The sequence below is a fragment of the Penicillium crustosum genome (genome assembly GCF_028827405.1).
Source record: "Penicillium crustosum strain IBT 35664 chromosome Unknown utg000003l_segment0_segment0, whole genome shotgun sequence".
In the NCBI taxonomy this organism is placed as follows: Eukaryota; Fungi; Ascomycota; class Eurotiomycetes; order Eurotiales; family Aspergillaceae; genus Penicillium; species Penicillium crustosum.
In genome coordinates this window covers 1054471-1082040 of record NW_026623124.1, presented here as the reverse complement: position 1 = coordinate 1082040, position 27570 = coordinate 1054471, and the positions used below count along the sequence as shown (strand labels likewise).

General features: G+C 48.2%; 9 protein-coding genes across 9 annotated transcripts; 6 read left to right on the top strand and 3 right to left on the bottom strand.

Moving 5' to 3' along the window:
• Positions 1-306: 306 nt before the first annotated feature.
• Positions 307-1215, bottom strand: N7487_007456 (uncharacterized protein; the record flags this gene model as incomplete). Its single annotated transcript, XM_056875186.1, has 1 exon — positions 307-1215. The coding sequence occupies one exon, from the start codon at positions 1213-1215 to the stop codon at positions 307-309; it is 909 nt and encodes a 302-aa protein (XP_056727374.1).
• Positions 1216-1684: 469 nt separating this feature from the next.
• Positions 1685-3224, top strand: N7487_007455 (putative salicylate hydroxylase; the record flags this gene model as incomplete). Its single annotated transcript, XM_056875185.1, has 5 exons — positions 1685-1983; positions 2037-2203; positions 2259-2574; positions 2635-2716; positions 2772-3224. 5 exons carry the CDS (start codon positions 1685-1687, stop codon positions 3222-3224), a joined length of 1317 nt encoding a protein of 438 aa, XP_056727373.1.
• Positions 3225-4968: 1744 nt separating this feature from the next.
• Positions 4969-8760, top strand: N7487_007454 (pentatricopeptide repeat protein; the record flags this gene model as incomplete). Its single annotated transcript, XM_056875184.1, has 1 exon — positions 4969-8760. The coding sequence occupies one exon, from the start codon at positions 4969-4971 to the stop codon at positions 8758-8760; it is 3792 nt and encodes a 1263-aa protein (XP_056727372.1).
• A 555-nt stretch (positions 8761-9315) lies between these two features.
• On the top strand, positions 9316-10623 carry N7487_007453 (pyridoxamine-phosphate oxidase PDX3; the record flags this gene model as incomplete). The annotated part of the gene is made up of 3 exons (XM_056875183.1): positions 9316-9490; positions 9613-10334; positions 10384-10623. 3 exons carry the CDS (start codon positions 9316-9318, stop codon positions 10621-10623), a joined length of 1137 nt encoding a protein of 378 aa, XP_056727371.1.
• Positions 10624-10907: 284 nt separating this feature from the next.
• Positions 10908-11597, top strand: N7487_007452 (uncharacterized protein; the record flags this gene model as incomplete). The annotated part of the gene is made up of 3 exons (XM_056875182.1): positions 10908-11017; positions 11138-11231; positions 11361-11597. 3 exons carry the CDS (start codon positions 10908-10910, stop codon positions 11595-11597), a joined length of 441 nt encoding a protein of 146 aa, XP_056727370.1.
• Positions 11598-13572: 1975 nt separating this feature from the next.
• On the bottom strand, positions 13573-14816 carry N7487_007451 (NAD-dependent epimerase/dehydratase; the record flags this gene model as incomplete). The annotated part of the gene is made up of 4 exons (XM_056875181.1): positions 13573-13759; positions 13813-13921; positions 14043-14516; positions 14576-14816. 4 exons carry the CDS (start codon positions 14814-14816, stop codon positions 13573-13575), a joined length of 1011 nt encoding a protein of 336 aa, XP_056727369.1.
• A 522-nt stretch (positions 14817-15338) lies between these two features.
• On the top strand, positions 15339-16442 carry N7487_007450 (zinc-dependent alcohol dehydrogenase family protein; the record flags this gene model as incomplete). Its single annotated transcript, XM_056875180.1, has 4 exons — positions 15339-15370; positions 15424-15775; positions 15902-16205; positions 16267-16442. The coding sequence occupies 4 exons, from the start codon at positions 15339-15341 to the stop codon at positions 16440-16442; spliced, it is 864 nt and encodes a 287-aa protein (XP_056727368.1).
• A 1544-nt stretch (positions 16443-17986) lies between these two features.
• On the bottom strand, positions 17987-22345 carry N7487_007449 (NACHT domain protein; the record flags this gene model as incomplete). Its single annotated transcript, XM_056875179.1, has 1 exon — positions 17987-22345. One exon carries the CDS (start codon positions 22343-22345, stop codon positions 17987-17989), a length of 4359 nt encoding a protein of 1452 aa, XP_056727367.1.
• A 3274-nt stretch (positions 22346-25619) lies between these two features.
• On the top strand, positions 25620-26795 carry N7487_007448 (class I SAM-dependent methyltransferase; the record flags this gene model as incomplete). Its single annotated transcript, XM_056875178.1, has 1 exon — positions 25620-26795. One exon carries the CDS (start codon positions 25620-25622, stop codon positions 26793-26795), a length of 1176 nt encoding a protein of 391 aa, XP_056727366.1.
• Between the last annotated feature and the right edge of the window lie 775 nt (positions 26796-27570).

Sequence of the window (27570 nt, the reverse complement as noted above, 5' to 3'; positions counted from 1 at the left end):
TCCTCTTTTTGGGAACTATAAGGTTTATCGATAAAGGCAGTATAAACTGGTCACATCAAGGCCGCTCCTCTTTTGATCCATAGGGCATCGGAGCCACATGCATTTAACTGTATATAGTTTTGTTATCAAACCATGACATAGGGGAACAATAACACATGACAGTAATATATGAGAGGGAGTAAAGGCATAATCTGAAGTTATATTAAGCCATATATAATTAGGGTGGTATGACTGAAGGCCTGGGTTGTCAGGCAGGTGCGCAGGCGAAAATATAGATCAAGCTCGATGAGCATAACCCTTTCCCCGTCATGATTTGATGCCGATATGGTAATACAAAGTGATGAAAGGAAATTGGACAGTTTTTTGCCCACTGTGGAAGGTCCAATTGGTAAGGTCAAGATCGGGCTGATCCAGTAGTTTCCAGGTTTCCTTCGCGGTGCGGGTTCGGAGACAGGATATAAGCCCATCAATGAAGATAGTTAGAGGCGCCACGGGTAGAACGAATGTAAAAAATAGATGGACTGGTGAATCCCAGTACCAAACAAGAGTTACACAGAAAGTCCAGAAGAAGACTAGAGGCGAGCACAGACAAGTCCAAAGATCGCGGGATGTGATTTCGAATATGCTGAAGGGAATTGAATTAGCTAATGCAATAAATGCAATAAATGGTATTGATTTGATTATAACTTGCATAAACGAGTCCGCGGTCTCAACTGCACTCTTCAGAATTCCCGCTGCATCGTCATCTCCAAAGTGGTGGAAACAGATGTTGAAGATCCGACACTCTTTTTTCGAACTTGCTGCAAATCGAGGAACAGCTCGAGCATCTACCGGGCTCTCAATATAGGTAACGTTCTGCTGCTTCTTCGAAATTCGCTCCCACTCTTCAACATGGGGGTAAAGATCGCTTAAAATAAACTGAACAGGGCCATTGCCTTCGGACTCAAGTTCTTTGTTGAGCTCTGATTCGAGGACTGGCGTAGGCCCACCGGCACCGGCGCAGATGTCCAGAACTGTGTATGAGGAAAGATCTTTGAGATGCTCTTTGAAAACCGCACATGCCTGTTTGGCAAGACTTCCATGGCTCCACCCAGGAATTCGGAGATTCCACAGTTGGGTGAGAACCAGTTGCTCATGTTGGTGAAGCCATGCGGGGCACCAGGTTTGATCGCCAATCTCTAGAAGATGTGATCGAGGCCAAGAGAATAGTTGCATCGTGTGTGTTTCAAGATACTGGTGAGAAGAGTTGTCTAGTGAAAGAACGCGAGATAGGCTGCTGGCAGGGAAATTGCCCAGTCACGTGCTGCCACACAGACTCTGGTGTCACTTTTCAAATAAAAACACTGCGACAACAGAATACACGTTCCGTTGATTGTTTGATATCTCTGGAAGGTTGTGTCCCCTTAGATATCACCTGTGGCTGTATCTAGGGCCCCTCGGGATGTTTTCCCCGCCAAATCCACAACTCCTTTGGAATATATAGTTTTAATCTCCAGGTCGAGGAGTGTGTTTTATGCCATGGTATATTGATTTCATCTCCTATGGACTAAGCCTGAAATCCTACGTATCCATCGATATATTGCCTGCATACGAAGTGCATGGTGGTCTCACTCGAAATTCCCACTAGTCCTAATCCGGAACTCAACGCAGTCCAGGGAACATCACTTTGACATCAACGGAAAACATGAAGGTTGTTATTATTGGTGGAGGTCTAGGTGGCCTAGCCTGTGCAGTTGCCTGTCGCCGTGAAAGCATTGATGTGGAAATTCTTGAGCGGTCCCCTGAAGTCCACGAAGTTGGGGCAGGCATCCAAATCCCACCAAATGGCGGTAGGATAATGCGCGACTTCGGCCTACTTCCCCAACTACTCGAGAAAGGAAGTCAGGTGCAACAAGTAGATTTTCGAAGGTACAAAGATGGTCGCCTTCTGCGATCAATGCCATTTGGAGATGATATCACGGAGGAGTTCGGGGTGCCGTGGATGTGCGTGACTGGCCTGATCCTAATGTTTACAGACACTCTTAACCGCTTTGCAGAATTATTCATCGGGTGGAGTACCATCGCATTCTTCTTGATGAAGCAATCCGACTTGGTGCGGTTCTCCAACTCGGGGCAGACGTAAAGGATGTTTACACCAAGCAGCCAGCCGTTCTCCTCGCTGACGGGAGATGCATATCGGCAGATGTTGTGATTGGTGCTGACGGTAAGTTGATAGTTCCTTTGCCGGTTATATCGTTTTCTATCACTGACAAGGAAAGGCCAAATGTCTACGGTCAGAAAGGCTGTTCTTGGATCTCCTCATTCTCCAGTCCCTACGGGCGACATGGCCTATCGAGCAACCTTTTCACGAGAACAGCTGGAGGCTTTGGGTGATGAAAAGGTAAATGAACTGTGTCAGAAAATTGCAGTTACAAGTTGGCTGGGACCGGAGAAGCATACTATTTTCTACCCTCTCCGGGGTGGAAAGGAGTTCAATCTTGTTCTCATGCGGCCCGATAATTTATCATCGGACTCTCGCAGGGCGCAGGGAGATATTAACGAGATGCGAGAGAGTTATGCTGACTGGGATGAAACGTAAGGACTCCTGGGATAGTCGACTCTGATTCCCCTCTAATATGCTTCTCGCTTTTCTAGATTGCAAAAGCTGGTTTCTTGTGTGCCATCGGTATATAAATGGAAACTGACCCATCTCTCCGAGCTGGAATCTTGGACCAAGGTTGGTACATCACCATGTCCTTTCAATCACAAACTCGCTAATTGGGACACACTAGGGATCTGTTGCTTTACTTGGTGATGCCTGCCACCCCACTCTGCCATATCAGGCACAAGGGGCTGCGATTGCCGTCGAAGACGGGGCAGTCATTGGCAAGCTTCTTGGTCTATTGCAGGCTCATTATCTGGACCCTAAAAATTCTGGAAGCAACCCGTCAATATCAATGCGATCTTCAGCCCAAGATCTCACGGCTACTGTTCTAACCCTCTACGAAAAATGCCGGAAGGGACGCACAAGCCGAAACGTTCAAGGAGCAATCATGAATCGGAAGCTTTTCCACATCCCAGATGGCACTTTGCAAATGATTAGAGATTTTCTGTTGGGGTATGCAGGAGTTACCCGGAAGAGTGATTGGACCTGGCTGTCTTCGTTCCGACAAGGGCAGACCCTCGGTCTAGATGTGCTGGGGGACTGTGAAAAGGTCTTCGGGGAGTGGAGATTGACACACTAATTGCACATCGTATGATGATGGGTACTGGCTATACGGGTAATACTGCGTATCTATCGTCGGAGCTTGAACCGTTTTCAGTCTCGTAGATTGGGTACATACAATTAAATTAATCTGAATCCACTCGCTCAGTATTCCCGGTGGTCTCTCTCTCTTCCCTTGGAAAGAACGTTACCTAAGTGCGTATATCGCCAGACCAAGAATTACACTGACATACCATTTTTTTCCAACAGCGATGATGCTACCTTAGCTCCAAGCTTCCACGGGGTTACTCGAACACTACACATACCAGCTTCCAACCCCTCGCGACCGGCTCTACCTGCGGCTTTCCTATTGTCTGTAGGTGTAGCTAAATTTAACCTAATGGACCAATCCATGCCCAGGTAGTTTCTAGATGTCGTGATCTCTGGAACAAGATAAATTAGCTCGTCGTTTGAGCCTGAAAATCACCCAAAATCGGTCTACCGGGACTAGTGTTACCCCAGGGAATACCCCCATCAGGGACCGGGCACCTTCTACGCCACTATGGGGACCAGAGCCTCATGCTTAGTGGCTGTGGTAGATGCTCGGCCACAGTTTGTAAGATCCGTGAGATTTTGATAGTTCGAAGAAGTCCGATTTTGGGCATTTTCAGACCCAAACAATGAGGCAATTCATCTCGATCTGGCGTCGATTATGTCGATTGTGTCGATTATCGTCGAATCAAAGACAACCATTAACCGGATATGTGTGGGAAAGTGACAGGGTGCACAACCCCCTTGTTCAAGACCAATGCGAAAATGAAAAAAGATAAACCTCCAGTGGGTTTGCAGTTTGCAGGGTTACAAATCAAACGCCAGGCCAGATTATTCACCGCCTATATAACTTTATTCTGCCGCCCGTCGCCTCCGTTAAATCCGATCGGCCAGTCGGGACCCCGAACTCCCGTACTATCGCCGGGGAAGACGAAGAAGTTCCGAAAAAAGGAAAATCCAAAGAAAAAGAACCGGAAGAAAAACGTGACTCACTGCCAGGGACCCCCCTTTTTCCAAGATTTTCAAGGAATAGCTTGATGCTGATTGGTGTCTATCTACTCCGTCTTACTTTTTCAGCCACCTGACCTGTTTGACGTTTAAAACCCTCAGTGTGGATTCCCGCTTACTATGCACGGCACTACGGAGTAGAGTACCGCAGTACTGGAGACTTGTTCTCGATGTATCTTCGAGATGACCCGTCGGGAAACCCCCGCGCTACAGGGAAGATCTGATATGCCAGATACAATGCATCAATGTACTAGTACAATCATCTCGTAAAAAGTGAGATACATAGTTAAATCAAAGGAATGAAGCGGAGCAGTCACAAAATATTACGTAGGTTGTAGATTCCAGAGTCCGAAGTATCAAGAGGATTCTCCGGAGAAGATCGGCCCTAAGGAAGTGGTCCACCTGTGAGACTCCATCTCCTTCCAGAAAGTCTACGGGTAAATATTATGACTTGCCTCCCCCCTTCGTTTCTTTTTCAGGCTACCACTATTCTCTCTTTTCACACAATTTTCGGGCCCTGGTCAACAGGTCCTTTTTAATATTATTCTCTTAATCTTGCATTTGCGCGTTCATTGGCGACAGACAGTCGTCAAATGAACCTGCACTTTCGATATTATCTTGAGTGCAAGGTAAGAAAAAAAAGGCACGTGAGATTTATTGACAACAGTACTAACTGGGATTAACAGCATCGCCTCTTTGTTCTAAAGAGGTCGCCCATCAGATAAATGGTTTTCAAACCATTCACCCACCTCGCGCGCCAGAGTTTCACCAAAGCCTTTACTCACGGCTATGCTCAATCCGTAGTCGCTGCGTCGCAGTCCTACGCGTCGACCGCCCCCTTTAACCCTCTCGCCCAACCCGCCAAATTCTCCCGCACAACCCAATTACAGAATGCGTTCTCCAATGCGTCCAGTTCGTCCGGCGCTGGCGCCAAGGCAAGCCAGGGAGGATCAGGAAATGGAGATCTCGGTTTAGCGGCCTATTATGCCGCATGGCAGAACGCCCAACAGACCGGGGATGATAGCGACTGGACTCAGTTCGAGTTCAAGCGCCGTATTGGCTGGAAGCCAACCGAGGACGCGGACAACGTTAACGAAGACCGGGCTGCATCCGATCTATCTCCCCCTCATCCTACCAAGGCTGCCGTGAACGAAGATGTTAGTGCGCAAGTGGAGGAAGCCGTGGCTCGTGAGATTCAGATTCAGGAGGAACAGGCACAGGCCGAGGAGGCTGCGCTGGGCGCAGAAGCGAGTGTTGAACCGGCTGTGGAGGATGTCGCCGTTCCGGAAGTGTCTGAAGCCAACCACATTGCTTCGGATCGCATTGTGCAACTGGCCAACTCCCACAAATTTGCAGAAATTCCCGCTGCGTTCGAAACTCTGCTCCGAGAGGGATATACTCCGACTGTCGTGGCATATAATGCCCTGCTGGTCGCTGCCATCCGTCTTCACCCTGATGCTGCCCAGGCCATCCCCAAGGCCCTCGATGTCTACTCCGACATGCTTCGTCGTAGGGTAATTCCCGATGAAGATACCTATGAGACTCTGGTTCAGCTTCTGGTCACCCGGGCCCATGATATCATTAAGGCCAAGGAGACACTGGAGCAGGAACGCGTTCGATTCGGTGGTATGGAAGAGCCTGGCAAGTTCATGCTTCAGTCAAGTGAATTGGAGCGGGATCTTCTCGCTGAGGATACTTCCCTGTCCATCGCTGTCAAGCTCTTTGATACCGCTACCGCGCGACACAACCGTCTTGTGTTCCCGGGCGATATGTACCGTCATCTTATCATTGCCTGTGCCAAGGAAGGCAAGGTGGAGGATATGATCCGGATTTACGCCCACATGGAATCGCAGAAGATGACTCCGCATGCCACTATCTTCCCCTCCATGATCACCGCATTTGCTTCCACTGGAGATCTGCGGAGTGCCGTTGAATGTTACAACGAGTACCGAGGGCTCGCAGTCTCCGATGACAGCGGTGTCTTCAGTATCGTTCAGCGCCAGGATGGCCAGGTCTATGCTGCTTTGATCCGTGCTTACCTGTCCTGCGGTAAAGAGGAGGGTGCCACGCAGTTCCTTAATCGGATTCGTTCTTCGTTCGACGAGGTAACCGAAGGTCGTCAAGACCGGTGGTCTGCAGTGGAGTCTGTGATTGTCGAGGAGGCACTTGTGCAACACTCGCTCAACATGGGCGACCACAGCAAGGCATTGGAGCAGGCCAAGAATGAGTTGCATGATGAAGCTCGGAATCAGGCCATTTCCCGCATCTGTATTGCTGCAGCCGATGCAGGCGATCTCCCCACCGCTTCAGCGGCTTACGATAGTCTGCCCACTGCACCTGACGTACGACAGAACCCAGCTATTTCCCTGCTGGCCCTTCAAGTCCGCCGGGGCAATGTTTCCGCTGCCCGTTCTTTGTGGATCATGCTGAACACGGTGGGTCAGGCAACCCCGGATCTGGTCCAGCCGACAGCTATGTATGCCGTCGCTCTGCTCAAGAGTGGGAATGTCGAGGAAGGTCTTCACCAGGCCCGCCACATGTTTAAGCGTATCCGCAACGCCACCCAAGATCAACACGCTGCCGTCGCCAGAGAACAGATTACCGAGTCACTTCACCTCTTCGGTCGCGTCCTTATGCAGTCCGCTGTGATTCTTTCCCCTCAATCGTCTATGACCCTGTTGTGGTCCATGCTAGAGAATGGTGGTCTAGTGTCTCCTCTCGCTGAGCACGCTGTCGCCAACCTTGGTCCCATCGGTATCTCCCAGCTCAAGGCTGCCGACCTCACCCTGGCGCTCCAAGTCCAGGCAGGCATGCTGGTCAGCAGCGGTTCCATGCTGTTCGATGTCGCTCATCCCGTTCGCTTTGCCCACATGCTCGACGTCGCTCTGTCTTCTGCTCTCCCTCTGGATCTCTACACCACTGGCCTCGTCGACCAGGCCGTTGGCAAGCTCTTTGTCAGCCGCCCTGATGTCGTCAAGAAGTGGCAAGACTATCTGGAGGCTGGCTCCCAGACCTCCGCTTCACCTTCGCAGGTGTTCCTTTCGTCTGATCGTCAAAGCCCCGTCTCCATGGCGGAGACCTCGATCACTACTCCGTCTGCGGCTCCCGAATCGTTTGATCCCTATGCTCACGCGACCGACTTCCGCGGATCCGCTCTCATCGCAGAGGAACTTGAGAAGACCAGTGGACGTACCGAGGCTCACCTCAATGAGGCTCTGACTCGTCTGAACAACATGCGCCGCATTGGTCGTCACCCGCGCTACATCACCTATGCTAAGCTGATTACCGCCGCGGCCAAGGCTGGTCGCATGACCCTGGCTCACGACATCCATAACATGGCACGGGCTGATGTTCCCCTCGATATGAACTTCAGTGTTGTCAAATACGGTTGGGTCTCCATTCTCGATGCCATGGTTGCTGCTTGCCTCACCCTTGGCGACCGTCAACTTGCTGCTCAGTACCACCAGGAGCTTCTCACTCTCGGTTCCGCACCCTCGGCTAACACTTTCGGCTTGTACATCACTACCCTCAAGGAGTCTACCAAGACCTTCGACGAGGCCACTGAGGCCCTCAAGGTCTTCCACCGTGCCGTCGCTGAAGGCGTGGAGCCTACCTCCTTCCTGTACAACGCGCTGATCGGCAAGCTGGGCAAGGCCCGCCGCATTGACGACTGCCTTGCGTACTTCGCCGAGATGCGTGCCAACAATGTGCGCCCGACCAGTGTTACCTACGGAACCATTGTGAATGCTCTCTGCCGTGTCAGCGACGAGCGCTTTGCCGAGGAGATGTTCGAAGAGATGGAGTCCATGCCCAACTACAAGCCGCGTCCCGCGCCTTACAACTCCATGATCCAGTACTTCCTCAACACCAAGCGCGACATCAGCAAAGTCCTAGCCTACTACGAGCGCATGCAGACCCGCAACATCCAGCCCACCCTACACACCTACAAGCTTCTCATTGACGCACACGCCTCCCTGGAGCCAGTGAACATGGGCGCCGCCGAAGCCGTGCTGGAATCCATGAAGGCCGCAGGCCACCAGCCGGATGCTGTGCACTACGCCTCGCTAGTGCACGCCAAGGGCTGCGTTCTGCACGACCTCGACGGCGCACGCAAAGTTTTCGACGCCGTTGTCTCCGACCGCCGTGTTCGTCTCCAGCCATGCCTCTACCAAGCCCTCTTCGAGTCAATGGTCGCCAACCACCGCGTTGCCGACACCGAGGAAGTCGTCCAGAACATGCTCACACGCAAGGTCGAGATGACCGCCTACATTGCCAACACTCTGATCCACGGCTGGGCCGCCGAGGGTAACGTGTCCAAGGCCAAGGCCATCTATGACAGCATCGGTATTCAGAAGCGAGAGCCTAGCACCTACGAAGCGATGACCCGTGCGTTCCTGAGCGCCGAGGATCGCACCAGTGCCGCCACCATCGTCCAGGAGATGATGTCGCGCGGATACCCTTCTGCGGTGGCCGGCAAGATCGTTGATCTCATCGGTGGAGCTTCCGCCTCTCTTTAAATTCTCTTGCCTATTTTGTGACCAGGTGATACCCATTTAATGTTTTGCACCCCTACAATCTCTCTGCCAGGGCTGGATCCCTGTGTTGGGATATTTCCGGTTCGGCGTTTGCAGGGCGGCAGTTGGATATACCTGGAGGGATATCTATTTGTTTTTCTTCCCTGATTTATATATTTTGGCATCCAGCGAAGGTTCGGCGTTTATTCCGGTGATAAAAAGAGGCGTGCATTGAAGCACTGTATACCATTGTTTTTTTTTTTTTTATGTCCATAGACACATCTCAACTCTCCCACCGCGTTATAGACGCAAATATCAAAATGAAAAAAATTGAATGAGTCAAAAATATATTTTCCTATCTTTGATATATATACTTAGGTGCATTGTAGTATTTTCCGAAGAGATGGCATGACGTCTCGGAAGGTTCCGGTGAGACCCAAACATCCACACTTCATAGAATTCCTATTGCGGAAATCATAGCTTCTTGGAACTTGGCCTAACTTCAGCTAATCCCTGGCAATTGAGACATTACACTTATTCTGTTCCCTCCCCATTTTAATGCAGACCCGGTTACCCTTCACTTTCCGTTTAACCGTTGACTCATTCCTCCGCACCGTTCCCCGCCAACCCCGCCAACTTCGATATTCCACAACCAACCAACCCAGCAATCGCAAACCAGCAATGGACCACGAACATCATACAGACGCTCATCGGCGCCCGAAGAAGCTAATCTGTAAGTGTACTCTACATACCGAGCCAATCCCTCTACACCAAGCCAATCCTTCTACACAAAGATCCCTCCTCATCCTCCTCCCCCCATGCCTCCAAACCTCAAGCTAACCCTCCAAACCCCAGTCGCACCAGGCGACATTGCACCAAACTCCAATGAACCAACCCCAGAACCACAACCCCAAGCAATCCCCGCCCCAACAACCACCCTAGAAGCCCTCCGCACGTCAACTTCAACCCCAAACTCCACAACGGAAACCGAAGTCCTCTCGAACGCCGCACGCGCCCACCAATTCGGCACAAACCCACCATTAACAATCTCTCAAATCCACGGCACAAACCCACTCCACCAATTCAACACCTGGTTCCGCGACCCCCGCCTCCCAGCCTCCTCCGCGCCAGAGACATGCACTCTATCAACAGCCTCGCTCCCCTCAGGCCGCGTCAGCGCGCGCGTCGTATACCTCAAAGAACTCGACGAGCGTGGCTGGGTTGTCTACAGTAACTGGGGTAGTCGTGAAGGCAAAGGCGGACAAGTTTTCGGAGGCGCGAGTGGTGATACGCTAGATGCCATGCCGGAACCGGACTCGGACTCGGAACAAGCTACCATCACGGCGGAGGTCGGGTCTGGAAATAAATGGGGCGCACTGACGTTTAGCTGGGCGAGTGTTGAGCGGCAGGTTAGGGTTGAGGGGTTGCTTGAGCCGCTGAGCAGGGAGGAGAGTGAGTTGTATTGGCGGACGCGTGAGCGGGGCAGTCGTATTGGGGGATGGGCCAGTTGGCAGAGTCGGGTTTTGTGGGCTGCGGAGCCTGAGCAGATGGCGGAGAATCAGAGGAGGAAGAGTGTGGTTAGCTTGCAGGGGGAAGGGAGATCGGGTTATTCCGCTGGATATTGAGCTGACGGATGTTGAGGATGGGAGGGCATTGTTGGAGGCTAAGGTTAAGGAGATGGAGGAGAGGTTTGCGGGTGTTGAGGATATTCCCTTGCCGCCGTTTTGGGGTGGTGTTAGGCTTGTGCCGGAGTCTGTGGAGTTCTGGCAGGGACGTCGGAGTCGCTTGCATGATCGGTTCCGATATGTGCGTGTTGAGGGGCAGGGCGAGGATGCTAAGTGGCGGGTTCAGAGGTTGTCGCCATAGGGGTGGATATAGATTAGTTGCATTTCTACTGGTATTGTACTTGGCCTTTTAAATTAAACAAGTGTTGTTCGAGTCACGATCTATGGATGTCTGATGTTTCGTGTCGATCATCCATATCAGCTTATCGCAATCCTTATCGATTATCAGTCTTGGCACGCGACCTCCTTCAACGTCACTCTAAAACATCTAGCCCTTGAGTCCTACGCTACTTGGATATAGTCTGCAATTCTATAAAAAACAGTCCGATATATCACTGGATATACAGTTATATCTCCACCGCAGCCATGTCAGCCTCAACGCCTCCGTCAATCCCCCAATCCTCCACATCCCCCTGGATCATCCTCGCAGTAACGAGCGGCGCCTTCGCTGCATTGAACGGTGTTTTCGCGAAATTGTATGTGGATAATTCACTCCATAACTCAGTATCGGAGCAATGCTCTATAAGCTATAAGCATATATGCTATAAGCTATACGATCCGTGTAACCCCGAAGTTAACCTCGGAACGTTTCACAGAACCACGGACGACCACACAACGGCCTTCGCACAATCCCTCGCCCACCTCTTCGGTCTAGAGTCATCGCCGGTGATTGAGATGCTTACTCGAGGTGTATGTTTACACCCTTCTCTTAATATTTCTAAAACCCGAGTTCAAAGATTATCCATCTATTTACTACAACATATATGTATAACTACATATATATAAATGTTACATATACTAACCAAACATTTTCCACAGGCCTGCCTCGGCCTAAACGTCCTCTGCAACATAATAATGTGGGCACTCTTCACACGCGCGCTAACAGCCGGTCCATCCACGGTTAAAGTCTCGATCACGAATACGGCGTCGAATTTCCTGGCGACAGCGGTTTTTGGAATGATTGTTTTTCAGGAGGCTGTTGGCGGGCTTTGGTGGTTGGGGGCTGCGATGATGGGGGCTGGGTGTATTTTGGTTGGGATGCGGGAGGGGGCTTAGATTTTGGATTGCGTTGAGATTTAGGTGTTATATATATGTTTTTTTTTTAGATCTATAGTTTAATTCATATGGAGATCTTGGATATGTTGATGGGCTTTTGGTTTGGCTTTGATAGTAGTTGTACGGAAGTTGAGGGTGGGGTTGTTAGATGGATTAATATATTTGGGTATTTGCAATGAGGTAAGACGTGAGTGACATGGTGTGAATTAAAGAGAAGTGAAGCTGTTGAGGCTCCTACCTTGAGCTACCTCACTCGTTGCATTCTTTGAAAATGACCACTATCCACGACCCTTGATGCAATTCGAGATCCCCCGAATGATTTGGGTAATTTTAGTTCTGATTATATAGATAAGGCAGCGAAACTTCTTTCAACACCCAGAAAGCACGCGGCAGATAAATCTGCTCGACTTCACCCTATCACCTATCATTGCTCTCTTTACTGTCAGTATTAGCTGGATATATCGAGGTTGGTAAACCCATCTCTATATATCATGTCTCTACTTGATCGGTATTCACCCTACACATATATGATACCTTGTCTTTGTCCTTAGCACCTAGGTACTAACTATAGAAATAGTCGGGACACCGGGGCTCATGGCCTAACTTTTGGCTAGCCTATCCGCTTCTAGATTACTTATATCACAAAAATCGGCCTTACAAGTTGGTTATCCATCTTTCAGAGATCTCTAATAAACACTCACCGTGATGGATGATGATATAGAAAGCTATATAACCAAAGCCTTCCTCGAACTAGAAGCAATCCAAAGAGGAATTGATGATAGACAGGGCTTATGGATGTCAAAACATGTCGCCAAGCGTTATAATTAATCCCCAACATGTCAAACCATTCCGGTCGAAAGCCTCCTCTGCTGTCCCTCGTCTGTTCCTAAGGGGAAAGGCATTGAGTTCTCACGAAGACAACTGAAGGAAATCGTAGAGACGATTTGGGAAGCTAAGCCACTACCCTAGGGAGCCTAGAACGTGCAATTGGGAAAGACATGAGGAAGGTAGAATCTGCGCTTCGCTACATCATTGGTGATCATTCCGACCTACCCTATGCACGCGGCTAATTGGCCGATTCCCACACTACATACAGGTGTCAGATTTCAATTTGCGACAGCGCGCGAGAGCTACTGCTGCTGGTGCATTCAACACTTCCTCCCATGGATGCCTGTTTTATTCCCTCCTTAATAGTAGTCTAAGAAAAGTAAAAGTAGTGAGATGAGAGTGGGGAGAAAGTGAGGTGAGAATGAGATGAAAGTAAGGTCAAAGGAAAGGAGCAAGGTGAAGGTGGGGTAAATTCACTGAGATGTCAGATATAATGAAAAACAAATGTGTGCAGTACCTGAGATTCTGTCATAGCTCATTGTGCCAACCAACGAAGATATGGCGGACACCTTGGTCTAGCGGTTTGAAAGTTTGCAGTGTATCTCTTATCCCTCAAATCGCTTTCCAGGGTGTCTGCCCACTTTACACTTTACATGTCGTCTATACCCGGCACCGTGCTGATCGCCGGTCAATCCAGTTCATGAACTTTTATTTCTTTTAACCTTCGACGCTCTACCCTCTCATCCATAGCATCCATCTATCTAATAGACTGCTTTCTTCGATTTGATCTATTGCTCATAGATCTCTTCGCTTATACATCTTGACTCTTGCCCGATAGGCCACAGGGTCACCCAGATCTGACATTTGGGTAGGATTGCGGTGTATTCTACTCACACCTCCCAGTATAATACTTGTTAAAGATGAGTAAGAAAATACAAAAGCATGCATTTGTTTTATTGTACCCAATACTGCCACAAATCCTCAAACAAATCACGCTATGTGATACATGTTCCAGAGCTTCCGGTTCCCTAAGGAAGACATCCGAAAGCACATCCAACATGCCGGCAGCGGCGGGCTTCTATAATCAAATATAATATTCCAGCCTCGAGTTTCCAACATATCTATCGATGTTTAGAATGCCAGCATCCTAAACCGCCTCCAGGTTCAACTTCAGCGAGTCTGCAAGTGAAGTCCAACCAGGTCTTCCCAAAGCCTGAAGCAAGGCCAGACCACGTCCGTTGGATATTTCAGAGATATCCTTCTGGCTCGGGTCCGTGAAATCATCGACCCATTGGTGATTGGGTCGTAGTTCACGAAGATGCTTCATCACGTCACTGCCTAGGAGTAAGCTATGTTCACTTTAACGAAAATGAGTAATCGAACGTACTTCCAAGTGAAATGCTCGCCGTATGCGATGATACGTTCATTTTTGACATCAGGGTTTGTCAAAGCCGCCACGTGCAGACGTGCGGAATCTTGCACGTCGACAAACCATTCTATGAGAATAATTAGCAAGGCATACCTCCCATCAAGCGAGCGGCGTGAGATTTAAGTCTAAGAATACAGAAGAAAAAGTGGACCATGCCGAATCTTCGCCACAGCTAGGGGGAAACTCACGATAGTCGACTGTTTTGGCCCATTCGGTATTCCCATTGAAGATCTGCTTCACAAAGTCTCCGGAACTGGATGGAATAGAAGGATCCAGGACTTTGCCGAAATTGACGCCCAGGACAATAGAGCTCACGACAAAAGGCGCCTTTTTCTCAGTCGCGTACTTGAAAACAGCTTGCTCGGCCTGTGTTTTGCTCGCCGCATAAACCGACAAGGCACGATCCATTGTGTAAGGCGGAGGAGCCCACGCCTTCTCAACGGCCTCCTCATTGTAGGAGGTTTCATCCAGCTTTTGAGCAACATTGAACACCGCAGGTGCAAGAGCAGTTGTCGATGCAGTGTAAACAAAACTCTTGACTGACGGTGATTGCATCGCCGAATCAAGGATGGAGTGCGCAGAGGAGACAACCTCTGTGACGACAATGTTGGGATCAGGGTTGAAGCTCACATTGCTGGCAACATGAGCTATGCCGGAGACGCCTAGAAGTTTACGTTAGTGGGTGCGGTAGAAAGCAGAGGATGTTGTATCTTAAAACAACCTTTGACGGCCTCGTCAAAGGCCCCAGGCTTGGAGATGTCTTGGACAACCACCAAGTCCACTTGCCCTGCCCCAAACTTGCTCTCCCAATTCCTAAGCAAACCTGCAGCCTTTTCGACATTTCGAACAGTTCCACGGACTTTGAAGCCCGCCTGGAGCAATTGGTCAGCAACGTGAGAGCCAATATAGCCGGTAATGCCGGTAACCAGCACGGTCGAGCCCAAAGGTAAAGTGGAAGCCATAGCGAATATTTGAATCGAAGTGTAGAGTGCTTGCAGTGTGTCCAAAGAGAGTTGTAGAGATTGTGCTGAAATTCAAACGGGAGACTTCTGATTAAATAGCCACGAGAAACTCCCCTGACGAACCTTAATAAATTAGGGTATGAGCTTTCTGCTTTGTAATCTAATTATTTTGTCTAACTATCAGTATATTTGATGGAAATAAAAATGGAAATGATAGCCAATGATTGGAAATACTTGATTGGAAATACATGGATCGAACCTTTTGGAATGCTTGGCTTGAAACGTTATCTCTCTGATAAATAGGCGGTGACAGTGAGGTCAAAATATAGTCTGAGTGTATAATTTCCTATTACTTCGTTGTACCGGGCATTGCATTAGCCTGCAGAGAAAGGAACAAGGTATCGGAAAATGACAATGGAAGGGGGAATAACTCTTCTTGGACTGTGAGCAGCCCTACTATACTTACCAAGTCCAACTCTCCCATTCCTACACCTGGTCCGAATCAGGTCCTTGTTCGTGTGAATGCCATCTCACTTAACCATCGTGACCATACCGTTCTTCATCACACTTACCCTCTGCCAACGAAAGCGAGTCTTGTCCCATGTAGTGATGGTGCAGGTACCGTGGTTAGCACAGGACCAGGTTCTTCCTGGGAGACCCGCTGTGGAGAGGCAGTTATCTTGCATCCAAACACGTGGCTGCAGGGAGACCTGAGCAACTTTGATGTGGAGAGCGTGTTAGGGGGTGGTGATGCACATGGTACTTTGACCAAGTACATCGTGCTGGATGATGTGCAAGTTTTGGAGTCGCCGACCAATTTGACTGTGGAGGAGGCTTCGACTTTGCCAACGGCTGCCTTGACAGCTTGGAATGCGCTTTTCATGGGTCCTATCCCATGCCAACCTGGCATTTCAATTTTGACTCAAGGAACTGGTGGCGTTAGCTCTTTCGCAATACAGGTATGGATAGAATTACCTCTCGCACATTTGAACCTCCCTGTTTCACGTTATGTCCCCACATTATTATTATGAGAGCGCTCCTTTCCTCTAATTTTACTCTACTGACCATGTGCTGTTTTGAAATAGTTGGCTGCCGCTGCAGGTGCCACTATAATCGCGACATCCTCCTCCGATGAAAAACTTAAAGTTGCTAAGCAGCTAGGTGCCACCCACTTGATAAATTATCACAAGACACCGAATTGGTCGGAAGAGGTCCTTCACATTACGAATGGCCGTGGGGTTGATCATGTAGTGAATGTCGCTGGTTCAAGCACCATTGAGGAATCACTGCTCAGCGTGCGGCAGGGCGGAGTTGTGTCAGTCCTGGGTATGCTTTCAGAGTCGAAGAAAACAGATCTGGTGCCAATGCTTATGATGGGAGGGAAAACACGTGAGTGGAGCTAGTGAATAAGCTACTTGGAACCCAACTTAGTTAGCTAACACATAAACAGTCCGAGGCGTTCTTGGAGCAGGAAACAAGGAGATGCATGAACAACTGGTGAAGTTCCTCCAACATCATGATATACATCCTACTATTGCGCGGGTTTTTGAATTTGATCAGGCTGTTGATGGATTCGCATATATGGCAAAGCACAGCGAAGTCGGAAAGATCATCATTAGAGCCTAGAAACTTATAGCTATCACCAGGGACCCTGTATAAAACTACATAATCGGGATGAAGTGCCCACCTGGGCAGATTAGTATTAGTCCCTTGGGCCTAATTATCAGGCCCCAGCCTCCATCCTAATGACTCCCCGGTTATACATTAAAATGTCGTCTGTACGATTTACACTTTCTCCGTCTTTTTCTGTCTTCTAACTATACAACCGAGAAGGGGGAGAAAATACCCAAAGGAAGCACATCTGAAATAAAATCTAAAAAAGACTGCTGAAAAGATTACCAAGAAAAGACATAACAAGAAAGCATAAGCGGCCCACTATTCCCTGGACAAAACAACATGGCAAGAATGTTCTTTCAGGCATCAGCAACCACTCTTCTGCTTATTCGAGGATGATTTGCTCGGATTGGCATCAGAATACGTGCGCAGGGAAATCGCCAGCAAATGCCACCGATATCCTCCATATCACTTCTGACCGTTGTATTCCAAGGCCCGAATTCATACATTTTGAGAAACGGACGGAGCGATTTCGGGCCGAGTGTATTGTTGAGATATTGAATATAACTTTTGTCATGCTCCGCGAAGGTGATGAGTATCTGGTGACGGTCCTGTGGTATGTGATGACGACTCAGAGTTGTAACATGGCCAGTCAAATGGTTTTAGGGGTGTATAAGAGAGGGCGACCTTACCTGCCCGGGAGGTTCAAAGCGCCAGTGAGATCAGGATCTGATTTTATCCACCATATGGGTGGCTTCTTGCATACAGATAGAATTCCTTATATCTCAGGCCGCAAAGCCCGCACTTGGCGCCAGACAAGAGAAAACCGAACCATACACCTTATCAATACCTTGCTCCCCTGTTCGCTTCTTCTAAGCAAGTTGAGATCTTCATCAATTGTCGTCAAATTTAAGATGAGGCACTCAAACGGGAGCGGGCTACTCGTCGCCACACGTTGGCTAGGATTGAGAACCTAATCAAGCAAACCCCGAGTTACTTGGTTCTTCCTGGTAACAGAAATGTAGCTCTTATGATGTATGATAATGAAATTGCCATCTCATGTCTTCCCAGAAACGATGTCTACAACTTGAATAATGAAGATTGCATTTGGGCTCCAAAATAAATCCAGTCGACTGGTAGCTTAGAAGTAGGATGCACTGTATTTTGTATTCTAGTAGTTCCAAGGCTTATCTCAGTATGGGGATGGTCATGCTCCCGCCGCGATTGATTATTTTGTTTGCGGCAATGCGGGGAAATTGCGATGGGTAGCAGCTCTGATTGGTCAATTGTTGATGCCTTGCGTGGTGGAAGGAATTGAGCCTCATCTATATATAGATTCCTGCTGGTCCACCACTGATTCATGTCCATTTGACAGATCATGCTACTAGGTAACTGTTTGTAAGAAATTACGGATCATGGAGCTTGCACGGTGCTCAACTAATACACGACTTTGAGATGTTGACCACAACATTGGATCTCAACATAGCCAACGGAAGAGACGATGTCTTGTACAGGCTTTCTCGGACTACCATTATACCAGGCATCCAATCACGAGGTCATGCCTGGAAGAATGTAGCCCATCGAGTCCTCTGCGGTTCTGGAAGAACACGCATACACCAAGCTGACAGCCCACCCGCAAACGCAAAATCCGCGGTCTCCCATTTCTCTGCAAGTCTCTCCTTCCATTGTTCTATCCAGATAATCTGTTTCTCGCCATCAGAAGAAACCAAGGGCACCATGCCTTTAGGCACGCGTTCAGAAGGCCGAAGAAGCCGGCCGGTATAAAAGAATTTGTGCTCAGGATTGCAAATACCCGGGATTTTGGAAAGATCGCCCGACTCACACTGACGGTAACATTGTTGACAAAATGTTGAGAACGCACAAGAACGGCAGAAATACCAGTATTGCATGGTCCCAGTTTCCCGCTTGCAGCCCGAACAGTCGGTGCAACGGTCGTATACCGTATCAGAATATAAGTCCAAGGCATCGTCTATATCATTATTGTCATCACCACCAGTGCCGGCATCCAGAAACCGATCCTCGTCATCGGTCAGTTGCACATTTTGGAGTTCATCAGAGACTTCAAGCTGCACATCATCGTCGGATAACTTGGTAGTACCTGTCCTATTGCGAGCCACGCTCGTTCGTGGCTCTGTTTCTTGCTTGATCAAGTATAAGGCTGCCTCGAGATCTTCGTCGCTATCTGTGACGGCAAGGAATACGCCGAAAAGTCGTATATAGGCATCTATGTCGTTTGAAGGATCATCATCTGATAGCAAAGAGATACACTCTTTGACACACCACCGGAGAGCATATCTGGCGTTTGCGATATCCCCACGGTCCCGGAGCCAACTCGACAGGACTAGACAGATGTCGTTGAGTTCACTGTTTTCCTTCAGAATTAAAGGCTGTTCACAGAAATAGATATCGACATCTTCTAGGCACAGGGAAGCTAGTTTACTCATTGCCCGCATGCGAGGACCCCTGTCCCAGCTTTCAGAGGAGACCGAGGAGACAACCTCATACCAACCCTGTACCGCTGCATCTCGTTGCCCCTTTTCAAATAAGACTGTCGCGAGGCGGTATTTAATTTCCACGGGGTAATCAGATTCAGCATCGACTTTCTTCAGGACTCTGGCGATAACATCAAGATAATTCTGATCGTAGCGGTTCAGGGCATAATGAATGACCCTATACATCATGAAAGCTCGTAAAATGCAACATCTGAGGATGAGGCCCTCAAAATCCATAGGTATGCTTCTACTAATGCTGGCTGTCTCCTCGAAATGAGTGAAAGCAAGATCAAACACGGACCGCAGACGGTGCGGTTGGTTCAATTCCAAGAAGGTCATGAAGAAGGGTAAAAATTCATAATCGCGGTTCTCGCTTTTATGTTCCAGGAACAGATTCCACGCTTCCTCTGTGGTTGCAATTGCATCATCTGTCAAATTGGCACGATGTTTCATTTGCGCCTTATTTAGCAAGCGATTGATATCATCATCGGCGTCATGATCCTCATCACCCACGAAGGTGCTCCACAGGGACTCCGATAATTCAAGATGCTTCAATGCCTCTTCGTGCATTCCAACCTTAGTATATGCACGAGCCATGTCTCTGTGAATGACGAACAAGGACTCGCCACTGAATGCCGAAGTTGATTGGTTTCCGTCGAGCGAAATTTGAAAATGCTCAAGAGCTTGTGCGTAGCAGTGTTTCATGAGCGACTGAGCAACTCGCGCATGCCACATAGGTGTCTGCTGAAGGTTTTGTGACTGGGCAGGAATCAAGACGCTGGAAGGCTCTCTATGATCCCACAATACTTCTGATATCTTTGATGTTATATCGTCTGCACTAGACTCCTTTATTCCTCTTTTCATCGCATTGTATACTGTCAAAATGACAGGGACGATGTCAGGCAATGCATCATTATACTTAATTTCCTCTGGTTCTAGCCAGAGTTTGCTCCAGCGGGTTACCAGAAATGACAGGAGAACTGTGAAGGGACATGCATCACTTGCAACCGCTGATGCTCGGGCGTGATCCACAAAGCTCTGTTTTTGACCTGGAAGAAGCCAATGGAGTACAATCTCGGCCCTCTTATTTGCGGTATCTTGATCTTGAGCGTCCAGCCAGTATGAACCGAGCTCTGATGGCTCGCCAATTAGGTAAGGTGTGTGTGCGGTAATACCCCTGACAGTTATTGCATCAAGGAACCACTCTTTATCTTTCCTATTGCTGAAGCTAAACAGACTCGCAAGCAAGGTGGAAATATCTCCTCGTAGATTTCCCGCCTTTTCAGGATTCGCACGGGTGAGATGTGATGGCAGGAAACTCCCAGCATATACCCAGAGCTCTCCCATGAATTTCTCGGAACAGGGCGTGTACCACTCGTTCATGGCATAGAGTAAAACATATAGGAAGTTTGCTTCGGCTTGATCGACGTTAACATGGATTGGCCCAGACGACTGCGCAGACGTCCGGAAAAATTCATAGAAGGAGCTATGCCGAAGTGTCACAACCCGACCGTCTTCGTCTTCATCAAGGTCATATTCGTCATCGTTGGCTCTTATATAAAACAGAGAGGAGTAAATCGTACGAATATCATCTTCAAGATTCATGAACTCCTCCTTCAGGGTGAGCTCGAGGATAATTTCAAGCTGCTGCACAGTCAGTGGCTTTTGAGCCAAAGCGACAAAGGAGAGCAAGATGTTCAATTGCTCAATTTGTGATGCAGGCTCCGCTCGCTCGGATGTCTCATCATCAGACAACCCCTCCCACTCGGATAGTTCTTTACTCAGACGCTGCAGTTCCTCACGAAGCATCGCGCTGATTCCTCGTGGCATTGTCCTGACCACTTTTCGGATCTGCTCTTTGGTTCGACAGCGCAAAACAGATTTGATGACGAGATTGGCCCATTCCCACATGCCCTCAGCTTCCTGGCTGATCTCGCTGATAGTTTCTTTGAGCAAATCAGGATGTCCACGAAATAATTTGGTCTTCTGTAGTTTCTGCGAAACGTATTCGTGGAGGTCGTCCTTATTCTCCTGGTTACCGACTTCAATCTCCGGGATCCAGTCCAACGAATGCTCGTCGAGCATGGCACGCACCGAATCCCTACTAAGAAGCACGATTCGTAAAGGGACGGCTCGGCTGATATTATCTTCTGCTAAAAAGCCTTTCTCCAGCAGACTGAAAAGGACTTCTTGTTCCTCTGTGTCAGCCTCATCAATACCGTCAATCACCAAACATGCTGTGGTGGCTGATGGGACGTCGGTAAAGTAATTTAAGAAGAGTTTCTCCCAAAGGACGTAATTGTTCCCCGCGTCTTCTTTCATGCAGAACTCTTCGGCATGCACCGCAAAGCTAGATTGTTGTGTGGCTAACTGCCATGCTATGGTTCGCAGGGCTTTGTTGAGGGAACGTAAATCGGCATCGTTGTTCTTGTAAAAGAAAGAGGCAACCATGGGTGCCGGGGTCACGGGTGACTCGTTTGAAAGTTCGGTGATAATTTTTGATGCCAGATGAGATTTACCTACTCCAGGGCCACCATGAAGCCAGAGGAGCGGTTGAGATCCTTGCCACCAGGACCGAAGCCTATCTTCAACCCAGCTACCGGATCCCGGTATGCGATTCTGGGTGATGGAAGAAAAGACCTGGCCTGATGCGGAAACCGGATCTAATGCAGCTTTGACCATTTCCATCCTCTCGCGATCCTTTCTATCATCATCTCTATTCAGCAATTCCTCGGTATTTCTCAGAGCTTGATGGGTGAGATTCAGCCCATGGGCAGAAACCATCATATGCTCCTGGCTTGTCAGCTCCTCTAGCTCACCTAGCAAAGAGCTAATTGACGTATCGTTAACAAATATATTCTTTGCCCACTTTGAAAGTCTCGCCTTGAGTGAACCTTGGCTCAAGAGCTTTTGTGACGCTGCGCAAACTCTTAGAGAATTAACCAGCACTTTCACGATGATTGTTTTCATTCCCTCGCTGAGGGTGATCCCCTTGTATGAGTCCAGACGCAGAGCGAAGTTGCCCAGCTTATGAAATAGGTCGAGGATCCCGTTGAATACGTCACTGACCCTGCGCGCCGCTCGGACCAGAAGGAGCATTGCACCCATGATCGATGATGCTGGAGGGAAAGCTGCAGCGACAGCACCAGCAATCAGGTCACCCCAACTTTCAAAGGGCGCCATAACCATCTGCATTGCATGTAAAAGGGGCCGTTTTTTCATTCGAAAATCTTCAAAGTTGTCCTTTTCGGATTCTAGCTGGCGAGACAGGTCCTCAGGCCCCTGTACTTTGGGGAAACGCTCCGCCGTTAACGAAATCCCGGTTTCCTTGCCATAGTCCTCGCAGGCACTATGCCAGAGAGACGGCAGACTATCGGAAGGCTCCCTTGCAGTCACTACCATGGTGAGCAGGTGATTCAAATTCTACAGAAATGGAAAAAGAGGGAGGTGCACACATGTTGTTCATAGAAATGAAATCTCGTGAATTCAGTCTTATAATCCCCCGCAATAGTGGGGGCTGGTATTTCACGCTGCCAAGGTTCCTTATTAGGAATAGTTGGGTGCAGTAAGCCCTCCAGAGCTGAGTATCTCGTATACAACATAAGCTGGCGTTGTCAGAACCTCATAAGAGCTATCACATGTAGAAGCCATTTCTGCTAGGAACTTCCTAATGTTCTGATATTTGGGACCCTCTATAAGTGGGTGTAAACTATGTAGCGACCTCTAACAACCTCTAAATATAAATTAACCATCAATAAACCGTTGATCTTTTTATAGGCCTACAAGTAACCTATTTACGACTATATATATAGTCAATTTTAGCATACTTAGAAGATACATATGATGGTGGAGAACTAGATCCTTACTACGTATTAGGCCCTGTGTAATTTATTATGTAATCTTTTATGTACATCTGGGCAGATCTCGAGGATACAAGTAGCAGATAGTTAACTATAGATTGATAATACTCGTTCCTACGCCTCTCTCATTTCACTTCTTGGGCTGATCGCCCGGGTTCTTTTGTATGCAAGGTTGGGTATGAAGCTGAATTGAGAGTGTTGAATTGACCCGTATACCATCGAGCATACAGCCTCCAGCGTTCTCCTCTTCAATATGTACATATATGTAGGTGCATAGAACGGAAAAATCTGAGAGACTCTCCGTAAATGCCCAGACCGCTCGACCGTGAATGTCATGACATGGGCCGGGGTTTTGCTTGTGCTTGCATGCTGAACGGAACGACAGTTTGCTTCTGGGGCTTATTTATATTGTGCCTCAAGTGTCAATTTATTTATATTTCAGACCCACTGGATGTATAGGTGGGACAACTTGGAGAATTTTTCTTCATCACACCCATCTTAGCGACCAACATTAAGGTTAGAAGTTCGATGTCATGCCCAGGTCGCACCTGGCCCCGGAGGCCCCGCATCTAGAGCAGGGCCCAAAGCGACCCACAAGGGAACAGATAAGAATTAACCAGTTGAATCGTGTATGGCCAACGTCTACGAACATTGACCTCTCAGTCTCATCACACATAAAAATCTGACGTGTGTACCAGCAGCCTAAGCACGGTTAAATCGTAAAAGAATTTCCCCGCCATAGCCATTCCTTTCCCTAACACCTCCGGGTATCAAGAATGAACCAAGTGTTTTTTTACCGGATACAACAAAAAGTGAAAACTAAATGTATCTACCATAATATTTGATCTTAAAGAGTGTGTGATTGTTTAAGAGTTAAAAGAAGAAACACATCAAATAATCAATGATCTTGAAGGGTGTGTTAAGGGACAAACTTAGTATATATATATCAGTCAATATCAACCATATATATTTATTACACTGCTCCCCAGACACAGATGGGGACTATGCTGATCTTTCTTGCGGTAAGACGTCAAACTACCCCAGCGCGTGACCGTAACTGATGTAGCTGGATTATCAGAGCCCTGACTTTGTGAATGGCGAGAGTGTATTGAGTGGATGGCCGATCAAATGCGTAATCTCCATAATTGACAGCAGGTCACAAGTAACCACGGGAAGTAGTGGGGTATAGTAGTAAAGACCCCTCTCTCGTCACTGACACTCGTTTATTTTTCTTCTGCATCAATCATACTACCTATGTTGTCTATACCATTGGAGTAAGCTGAAGTCCAAGCCCAGGCACCGTGCGCGTAGTAGATGTGGGCTAATCACCGTTTTGGCCGAAAAAGGCAGCTCGGACCAACAGGAAATTCGTGTAGTAACAAATGCTATTTCTCCAAATCTGCTTCGGAGACCTGAAATGCTTGTTTGATCTACATACGTATCTTTCAACTCCTCACTTTTTTTTTAACCAAAAAAAATAATAATAATAATAATAATAATTCAGCCTTGTCCCCCACTTGATGCTTGTATCTGCTGGTAACTACACACATACAACAGTACTTTGTTATCCACTAATGCATGGCTTGAACTATGACGTGAGAATAATTATAAATGATATTCATTATGACTCACACCATAGACTTGTACAAGTGCATATTCTAATCTACTTACCCTTATCCTCCCTCAGTTCTACATAAAGATACCCTCCTATATTTCGGCTGAGCCGGAGATAGAATCAACGCCAAGTGCGTTCTTTATACGGAGTAGGAGCATAATACTCCATCTGGAATCCACGTGACCGGAGGCAATACGGGAATACGGGAAACAGGGTCTCTCGGACTCGGAGCTCGGGAGCTCTTGAGTTTTCGCCCGGACGATCTATGTGGGTCTCCAATATCAAGTCCCTCATACTTTGTTCAATCACATTCACAATCCGTTTAGGGCTTATTTCCTTTATTTTGGATTTTGGTTGGTAATCAAAGCAAAAAAAAAAAACAAAAAGCTTCTCGAAGGTTTGATATCGTGGAATATTCGTTTTCAGAACCTTGGAAGTTCTGGAACACTTCGAACGTTGTGTAACACGGGAGAAAGTTCCGGGAGCCATGGGTATTTCAACGGCTAAACGGAAGTTCATGGATATAGTATTTGGTGGGGGTTATACTTTTATATATTGTACATTTCATATTTGACATCCCACATTGGGGGATCGGCGTGTACAATGATGTTGACTCACCGATTATCATGTATCAAGATATACCCATATAGAATACCGTACTTTGTATTCAAACTATAGAGGTGGGCCTAGATCGCCGCTCCAATGACGGTGCTAATTTCCTTTAAGGAACCCGCGTCATCCGCACCTGGACATGTCGTAGTCGCATACAACGACCCCGTATCTCCTCCGCCACAGCTGAATCTCGGAATTCGGAGAGAGAACGTAAGGCCCTAGACAAAGGATAGCAAAAAAGTGAAGCAATTGGGAAGTATGCTTCTTGGTTATCCGAATGGAAAAATCCCATTCTCCGGATCTCTGCCGTCTTAAACCGATCAACCCATTATTGCCGGGATAACCGGTCAGAGCTTCCATGTCTGGTGACGAAACCCACTATGTGGCTACGGAACCATACATCTGTCTTGGCAAATGGCTCACTCGTATTAATCCTGGACAAAGAGATTGACCGTGCTTATAAATCGGGCCATATCCCCTACAGGGCTGGGGCCACTGGCTACTACACATCCTCCTTTCCTCCTGGGCGACGATACCTAGTATATACCTCTTTTTATATTGTTACTAGCTTGTACAAAGCTCATCCACCATGGCACAAACACTCTCGGAGACACCACAACATCCCGGACGCAGCGGACGAGGCTCGGAAAGTGATAGCTCGCTCGACGAGATCGCGCAGGAGAAGCACAATGCGCTGGTGACAACACTCGGTCGTCATGGGAAGGACCTTGACAATTCAGCATCCCCGAAGCGGTGGAAGAGTTTCTGGACGGCATTCCGACACCTCGCGCACCTGACCCCAAAACAAGTTGACGATTTCATGGCGTCATATGTCATCTATAACCTTGACTGGTCCGATGAAAAGCAAATGACCGAGTCTCTGGGCCCCAACTACCAAGAGAAAGTTGGCGATTGCTTGAAATCCTATTACGGAGTCCTGAACCACCTTTGCGCACTGGGCGATGTCGAAAAAATGTACATCCCACCCTGGATGAACCCCAAGTCCAGCGTTCTGGAGAACCAGATCCTGTACGAGCGCTCAATTGCACAAGATATTGGCCTGGGAAGAGGGAAGAAGGTGCTGGATCTGGGTTGTGGTCGCGGGCGCGTCGCAGCCCACATGGCGCAACACACCGGTGCCCAGGTAACGGGTCTCAACATCGACCCGAACCAGGTCGAGCAGGCGACGACCTTTAACAAGGAGCGCGGACTCCAGAATAACTTCGTCACACAAGATTTCAACGACCTTCCTCTGCCCTTCGCCGACGAGAGCTTCGATGCATTTTACCAGATCCAAGCACTAAGTCTGTGCAAGGATCTTCCCGCGCTGTTCCGCGAGATCTTCCGTGTCGTCAAGCCGGGCTCGAAGATCTCCCTGCTGGACTGGATTAGCTTGCCGGCTTACGACGCTAGTAATCCGGAACACGCGGAGCTCATGCGCCGCGTCAAGCCGCTCATTGGTGCTGTCGGTACACCCACGCAGGAAAGCCTTGAGGCGGCGTTGAAGGAAGCTGGGTTTGAGGTTGTGCGGTCGGAGAACGCTAGTATCGATGGTCTCCAGGCCCCGCTTATCGATACCGTCGATGTATACTTCCGCACCCTGCGCCAAGCAATCCTTGCACTGGTCAAGGTGCACGTGCTGCCACGACACTTCAAGACTTTGATCAACCGTCTATGTTTGGATGGTCAGGCTTTTGTTAAGATGGATCGTATGCGTCTGGCTACGACAAGTTATAGTATCATTGCACAGAAGCCTAAGGCGTAGGCTTGGCACAAGGTTCCTCGGCGGGGCGGGGACACGTGAGGCAGTTGGACGGAATTGCATAATTCCCTGCTATCAGACCTCGGGACTCTGCGGACATCAAAAGTCGGATCAATACATTCCAGAGCACACCCTCCTTCCACCTCCACGCCGTCGCCCCTCACGAATCGATTGGGCATCTCGACACACAATACATACCCTGTACATTTATAATCAACGGATTAGAAGGTTGTCGGATTTGCGAATGGGGGAGTTTCGGTCATTTATTTTTTATTTTTTATTTTTTTCATTCTTTTTAGTGGTTTCTTGAGCAATAAGGGGTTTTCATGAAGGGAGTTCAACTGCATATACATCGGTCTGATTCACAATACATAATTTATTCAAATATATCTTATTCTGAATGACTATCTAGTAAAGAAGCAATAAAACAAAGCAAATAAAATAAATAAATACTCAGAAAGCATGAAATGAAGTTAAAGAATCCCCCCAAAAAAAAAGAGGAAAAAAAAGCAAAAGAAAAAAGAAGAGGTCGCGCCCGGGATCGAACCGGGATTGCTGGTATCAGAAACCAGAGTGATGGCCATTACACTACACAACCAACTTTTTTGATGTACGGAAATCGTTATATTGTTACAAGAGGCTGATCTTCTATTCTACTTTTCTTTCTGCAACATCCCCACTAGTCCCTATTAGGAGAATTCCATACACCCTTGTACCCCTCTAGAATCTGGGAAATGTTCAAGTCTCCTTTGAGCTGCATCTGCATGGCAGCGTAAGC